The 7705-nt window shown below is 47.1% G+C and overlaps 1 protein-coding gene across 1 annotated transcript; it reads left to right on the forward strand.

The window, feature by feature from the left end:
- The first annotated feature begins 3244 nt into the window (after positions 1-3244).
- Positions 3245-5040, forward strand: LOC134758981 (ubiquitin carboxyl-terminal hydrolase 17-like protein 22). Its single transcript, XM_063708959.1, has one exon. The coding sequence runs from the start codon at positions 3245-3247 to the stop codon at positions 4835-4837; it is 1593 nt and encodes a 530-aa protein (XP_063565029.1). The 3' UTR covers positions 4838-5040.
- Positions 5041-7705: the final 2665 nt, after the last annotated feature.

Consider the following 7705-nt stretch of genomic DNA (forward strand, 5'->3'; position numbering starts at 1 on the left):
TCGACGAACCCGACAGATCAGGAGTCCATGAACACGGGCACACTCGCTTCTCTGCAAGGGAGGACCAGGAGATCCAAAGGGAAGAACAAACACAGCAAGAGGGCTCTGCTTGTGTGCCAGTGATCTCAGTTGAAGTGTGGACCCACACGTAGGGGTGCACACGCACACACACACACACACACACAAACAGAAATACACCCACAAGCGCGCACGGAAACACAAACACACCCACACAAACACGAACACCGTCAATCCTACATAAAGTAATGAGGAGCCCAAGATTCTGTCTCTACAACAGGGACAACTGGATAGTGATGGCTGCGTCTCAGGATGAGCCCACACCTGGGAAACGTCAAGTTTTGGAGTGGTGAGTCTTCCGAACATCTGGAGGGACTGTCTGTGTGTCTGTGTTCATGGTAGATGACATTCAGTGTGTATTTCTGAATATGACCTATTGACGTGTAGGTTTACGTATGAGGTTATTGCAGGAGACAGGGTTTACTATTTTCTCTTGGGGTGTGTTTCATTCGTCAGTTGTTGGTCGGCAAGAGAAGGTGAAATTTTGCTCATGTGGGACATCCGTGGATCATTCTCGCCACCTTGAATGGTGGAAACTGGAATTCAATTGGAAGATAGGAACGGTGCTCTTCTTTCTTACCCTGGCTCGCCCATTTTAGTTTGGTTTCTGAATGGACCTCAGACGCCCTGGGACTTGTGCTCCTGCTGGAACCCACATAACGCCGGAAACAGACAGACCGACTTGCCTGTTTCACGGTGTCCACTTTCAATGAGTCGAAACAGAAAATTTTCCCACTGGCATGGAAGTCATTGGGAACAAAGTCTTATTGATAATAAAGGAAATCCAACACTGGAGTGTGTGTACTCAACTAAAATACATTCAGTCCGCCCTGAAATAAATCTCATTTGGTGTGTTTAAAAACGGCATATGTGCAGATTCCAGGTCATTCGTCCAGCTGCGAAAGCTGCATCTCTGAAGCACAGACCCTGTCCTGCAATCAGACTTATTTATCCGACATGGTGTTCCTGTGGAAATAATTGTGGGAAATGGTCCCTTCCTTTTCTGTATTTGCTGATTAGATTTCATGGTCCCTTTCTTGCTAGGTGCAGTGATCAAAGTTGACCAACCCCTGAGGAAAGCTGTCCAGGACACAACTCAGGGCTCCGTAGAACCACAGAATCTTGGGCGCAACCCTCCTCAAGCACCCAAATGTGCATACGAACAGGGTCTGTGTGTGACGTGTGTGAAAACTACAGTCTGATGAACATGACTCCCAGAAGGGTTATCGATTGGGCTCTCCTCAAAATCAGTTATGAGCATTAAAGAACACCGATGCCCAGGTCCCAGCTCCGAGAATAAGACCCTCCAGCGTCTTGTGTGAAGCCACGGCATCTGGATTGCTCATGCTTCTGGGGATCATTCTCCTGAAAATGGTGGCTCCTTTCTCCCTGTGGAGCACCTTTCTAAGCAGTGCCCTTTCTTCACCCAGGACACTTTACATCAGGCACAGGAAGCCTTCTGATGGAGCACACCTGGCCCATGAAAACTAAAGGGAAAGAAAAGGGGCCAAAGGTCACAGTCCTCTCATTCCACCATTCTCCTTAAAATCATCCTAATTTCATGGGCCCTGAGGCCACGGCTGTCTCTTTACACCTCGAGGCCTTGGCGCCGGGCCTCAATTCTGTCCTGTTGCTTACTGTCTAAGACATTATGGGAAAATCCCTAGAGCCAGGATCTTCATTCCTGGTAAGCCAGAGAGCCTGGAGACACACCCAAATTCTGTCCCTCTTAGTTCAGGGAACATGTCCGTTTTCGTCATCATTGAAAGTTTTGCACCAAATGTGTTAAATGCAGTTCCACCATACCATGCGTAACTGGAAATGGAGGCAACATCTCAGATCCTGAACAATTGATGCGAGAATCCAGGAGACACACGGCTTATTTTTGCCTTTTCCCACTGAAACAAGGGCCAGTATTAACAATGTTAAGCTATCCTCCGTTTCACTCCCTGCTTTTAAATCTCTCCGGTGTTGGCTTCTTGAGACAGGGCCTCACACCCGTCACCCGGGCTTTTTGACGGTGCAGTTTTCGGTGTTTGCTTTTGTCAAATTTAGAACTTTTCATTTGATCTCTATCCAATGTTGATCCATTATCACATACGTATGAAAATATTATCACCCATGCTGTGAGACACGTTGTTGTTATTTTCGTCAATTCTTTAAGAAACCAAAGGTCATACTTGGGATACCTTGTGATTTCTCAAATTTTTTGTTTCATGTTTTCTTAAACTGCCGTCGCACGTCCGAAACCACACACTATACAATGTCATGACCATCTCTCTTTTCTGGCAAACATAAATTTGCGGAATGTCATCAATTAGTCTCTCGGTGATTGCATGATTTCCCCAAAGTCTTTCACACTCTACATTGTGCACTGAGTATCTCTTCAAACTTCAGTGCATGTTTCTACCATTGATGCTTTCTTATTTGGCAATCTAGCTTCCACAAGAGCATTTCATGCAAAGACTGGTCTTGTTCTCCACTGGCAGGTAATTTCACTCTTATAGAGAATCAATAGGCTGAACGAGGAAAGGTTATCGCTGGAATGGACTGTTTGATTCCACGGATCTCTCCTTTCTCATTAAGGAAGAAATACACTGTGCTAATTACTATAGTTCATTGACTATTCTCAGGTCAGAAAGCGCACTTCCGACTTCTTGTCCTTCCATCGCTGAGAGGATGATGGTATCTGCCAAAAGCACATACTTGGAAGTACACCCCGGCACAAACACACACACACACACACACACAAACACACACGTAGGTTTCATAGGTAAAGATTTCTTCCCTGACATTGTTTTACCTAAAATAAGGCAACTGTGTGGCCACTCCCAACCCGGTTACACTCATGTTACATGTGCCTATCAGCCTGAGGAGTAATTTGATTCAGGTGTTCTAGAAGTCATGATGTGGGCTGTGCCTGTTGAATTCCCAGCGATGCAAGGGGACACACCCTGTGACTCATTCCTTAATTGAGTGCTGATATTTGATTGGTTTATGGAGCACCTGATGGGTGGGTGGGGTGTTCGCGGTTGGTGGGGGTGAGTTCTATAAGGGCTGATGTGGCCAGAGAGCTCGTAATTTGAAGACTCTCTCGGAAGAGATAGCGTCTTTCTGCAACCTGCGGTCCCAGCAGAAAAACCTTGTGATCCTTGTTCCAGGCGACATGGAGGACGACTCACTCTACTTGGGAGGTGAGTGGCAGTTCAACCACTTTTCAAAACTCACATCTTCTCGGCCAGATGCAGCTTTTGCTGAAATCCAGCGGACTTCTCTCCCTGAGAAGTCACCACTCTCATGTGAGACCCGTGTCGACTTCTGTGATGATTTGGCTCCTGTGGCAAGACAGCTTGCTCCCAGGGAGAAGCTTCCTCTGAGTAGCAGGAGACCTGCTGCGGTGGGGGCTGGGCTCCAGAATATGGGAAATACCTGCTACGTGAACGCTTCCCTGCAGTGCCTGACATACACACCGCCCCTTGCCAACTACATGCTGTCCCGGGAGCACTCTCAAACGTGTCATCGTCACAAGGGCTGCATGCTCTGTACTATGCAAGCTCACATCACACGGGCCCTCTACCGTCCTGGCCATGTCATCCAGCCCTCACAGGCATTGGCTGCTGGCTTCCATAGAGGCAAGCAGGAAGATGCCCATGAATTTCTCATGTTCACTGTGGATGCCATGAAAAAGGCATGCCTTCCCGGGCACAAGCAGGTAGATCATCACTCCAAGGACACCACCCTCATCCACCAAATATTTGGAGGGTACTGGAGATCTCAAATCAAGTGTCTCCACTGCCACGGCATTTCAGACACCTTTGACCCTTACCTGGACATCGCCCTGGATATCCAGGCAGCTCAGAGTGTCAAGCAAGCTTTGGAACAGTTGGTGAAGCCCGAAGAACTCAATGGAGAGAATGCCTATCATTGTGGTCTTTGTCTCCAGAAGGCGCCTGCCTCCAAGACGTTAACTTTACACACTTCTGCCAAGGTCCTCATCCTTGTATTGAAGAGATTCTCCGATGTCACAGGCAACAAACTTGCCAAGAATGTGCAATATCCTGAGTGCCTTGACATGCAGCCATACATGTCTCAGCAGAACACAGGACCTCTTGTCTATGTCCTCTATGCTGTGCTGGTCCACGCTGGGTGGAGTTGTCACAACGGACATTACTTCTCTTATGTCAAAGCTCAAGAAGGCCAGTGGTATAAAATGGATGATGCCGAAGTCACTGCCTCTGGCATCACTTCTGCCCTGAGTCAACAGGCCTATGTCCTCTTTTACATCCAGAAGAGTGAATGGGAAAGACACAGTGAGAGTGTGTCAAGAGGCAGGGAACCAAGAGCCCTTGGCGCTGAAGACACAGACAGGCGAGCAACGCAAGGAGAGCTCAAGAGAGACCACCCCTGCCTCCAGGTACCCGAGTTGGGCGAGCAATTGGTGGAAAGAGACACTCAGGAAAGCACCCTAGACCACTGGAAATTCCTCCAAGAGCAAAACAAAACGAAGCCTGAGTTCAACGTCAGAAAAGTCGAAGGTACCTTGCCTCCCAACGTACTTGTGATTCATCAATCAAAATACAAGTGTGGGATGAAAAACCATCATCCTGAACAGCAAAGTTCCCTGCTAAACCTCTCTTCGACGAACCCGACAGATCAGGAGTCCATGAACACGGGCACACTCGCTTCTCTGCAAGGGCGGACCAGGAGATCCAAAGGGAAGAACAAACACAGCAAGAGGGCTCTGCTTGTGTGCCAGTGATCTCAGTTGAAGTGTCGACCCACACGTAGGGGTGCACACGCACACACACACACACACACACAAACAGAAATACACCCACAAGCGCGCACGGAAACACAAACACACCCACACAAACACGAACACCGTCAATCCTACATAAAGTAATGAGGAGCCCAAGATTCTGTCTCTACAACAGGGACAACTGGATAGTGATGGCTGCGTCTCAGGATGAGCCCACACCTGGGAAACGTCAAGTTTTGGAGTGGTGAGTCTTCCGAACATCTGGAGGGACTGTCTGTGTGTCTGTGTTCATGGTAGATGACATTCAGTGTGTATTTCTGAATATGACCTATTGACGTGTAGGTTTACGTATGAGGTTATTGCAGGAGACAGGGTTTACTATTTTCTCTTGGGGTGTGTTTCATTCGTCAGTTGTTGGTCGGCAAGAGAAGGTGAAATTTTGCTCATGTGGGACATCCGTGGATCATTCTCGCCACCTTGAATGGTGGAAACTGGAATTCAATTGGAAGATAGGAACGGTGCTCTTCTTTCTTACCCTGGCTTGCCCATTTTAGTTTGGTTTCTGAATGGACCTCAGACGCCCTGGGACTTGTGCTCCTGCTGGAACCCACATAACGCCGGAAACAGACAGACCGACTTGCCTGTTTCACGGTGTCCACTTTCAATGAGTCGAAACAGAAAATTTTCCCACTGCCATGGAAGTCATTGGGAACAAAGTCTTATTGATAATAAAGGAAATCCAACACTGGAGTGTGTGTACTCAACTAAAATACATTCAGTCAGCCCTGAAATAAATCTCATTTGGTGTGTTTAAAAACGGCATATGTGCAGATTCCAGGTCATTCGTCCAGCTGCGAAAGCTGCATCTCTGAAGCACAGACCCTGTCCTGCAATCAGACTTATTTATCCGACATGGTGTTCCTGTGGAAATAATTGTGGGAAATGGTCCCTTCCTTTTCTGTATTTGCTGATTAGATTTCATGGTCCCTTTCTTGCTAGGTGCAGTGATCAAAGTTGACCAACCCCTGAGGAAAGCTGTCCAGGACACAACTCAGGGCTCCGTAGAACCACAGAATCTTGGGCGCAACCCTCCTCAAGCACCCAAATGTGCATACGAACAGGGTCTGTGTGTGACGTGTGTGAAAACTACAGTCTGATGAACATGACTCCAAGAAGGGTTATCGATTGGGCTCCCCTCAAAATCAGTTATGAGCATTAAAGAACACCGATGCCCAGGTCCCAGCTCCAAGAATAAGACCCTCCAGCGTCTTGTGTGAAGCCACGGCATCTGGATTGCTCATGCTTCTGGGGATCATTCTCCTGAAAATGGTGGCTCCTTTCTCCCTGTGGAGCACCTTTCTAAGCAGTGCCCTTTCTTCACCCAGGACACTTTACATCAGGCACAGGAAGCCTTCTGATGGAGCACACCTGGCCCATGAAAACTAAAGGGAAAGAAAAGGGGCCAAAGGTCACAGTCCTCTCATTCCACCATTCTCCTTAAAATCATCCTAATTTCATGGGCCCTGAGGCCACGGCTGTCTCTTTACACCTCGAGGCCTTGGCGCCGGGCCTCAATTCTGTCCTGTTGCTTACTGTCTAAGACATTATGGGAAAATCCCTAGAGCCAGGATCTTCATTCCTGGTAAGCCAGAGAGCCTGGAGACACACCCAAATTCTGTCCCTCTTAGTTCAGGGAACATGTCCGTTTTCGTCATCATTGAAAGTTTTGCACCAAATGTGTTAAATGCAGTTCCACCATACCATGCGTAACTGGAAATGGAGGCAACATCTCAGATCCTGAACAATTGATGCGAGAATCCAGGAGACACACGGCTTATTTTTGCCTTTTCCCACTGAAACAAGGGCCAGTATTAACAATGTTAAGCTATCCTCCGTTTCACTCCCTGCTTTTAAATCTCTCCGGTGTTGGCTTCTTGAGACAGGGCCTCACACCCGTCACCCGGGCTTTTTGACGGTGCAGTTTTCGGTGTTTGCTTTTGTCAAATTTAGAACTTTTCATTTCATCTCTATCCAATGTTGATCCATTATCACATACGTATGAAAATATTATCACCCATGCTGTGAGACACGTTGTTGTTATTTTCGTCAATTCTTTAAGAAACCAAAGGTCATACTTGGGATACCTTGTGATTTCTCAAATTTTTTGTTTCATGTTTTCTTAAACTGCCGTCGCACGTCCGAAACCACACACTATACAATGTCATGACCATCTCTCTTTTCTGGCAAACATAAATTTGCGGAATGTCATCAATTAGTCTCTCGGTGATTGCATGATTTCCCCAAAGTCTTTCACACTCTACATTGTGCACTGAGTATCTCTTCAAACTTCAGTGCATCTTTCTACCATTGATGCTTTCTTATTTGGCAATCTAGCTTCCACAAGAGCATTTCATGCAAAGACTGGTCTTGTTCTCCACTGGCAGGTAATTTCACTCTTATAGAGAATCAATAGGCTGAACGAGGAAAGGTTATCGCTGGAATGGACTGTTTGATTCCACGGATCTCTCCTTTCTCATTAAGGAAGAAATACACTGTGCTAATTACTATACTTCATTGACTATTCTCAGGTCAGAAAGCGCACTTCCGACTTCTTGTCCTTCCATCGCTGAGAGGATGATGGTATCTGCCAAAAGCACATACTTGGAAGTACACCCCGGCACAAACACACACACACGCACACGCACGCCCACGCACACACACACACACACACACACAAACACACACGTAGGTTTCATAGGTAAAGATTTCTTCCCTGACATTGTTTTACCTAAAATAAGGCAACTGTGTGGCCACTCCCAACCCGGTTACACTCATGTTACATGTGCCTATCAGCCTGAGGAGTAATTT

Source organism: Gorilla gorilla, chromosome 7 (assembly GCF_029281585.2).
Source record: "Gorilla gorilla gorilla isolate KB3781 chromosome 7, NHGRI_mGorGor1-v2.1_pri, whole genome shotgun sequence".
Classification (NCBI taxonomy): domain Eukaryota; kingdom Metazoa; phylum Chordata; class Mammalia; order Primates; family Hominidae; genus Gorilla; species Gorilla gorilla.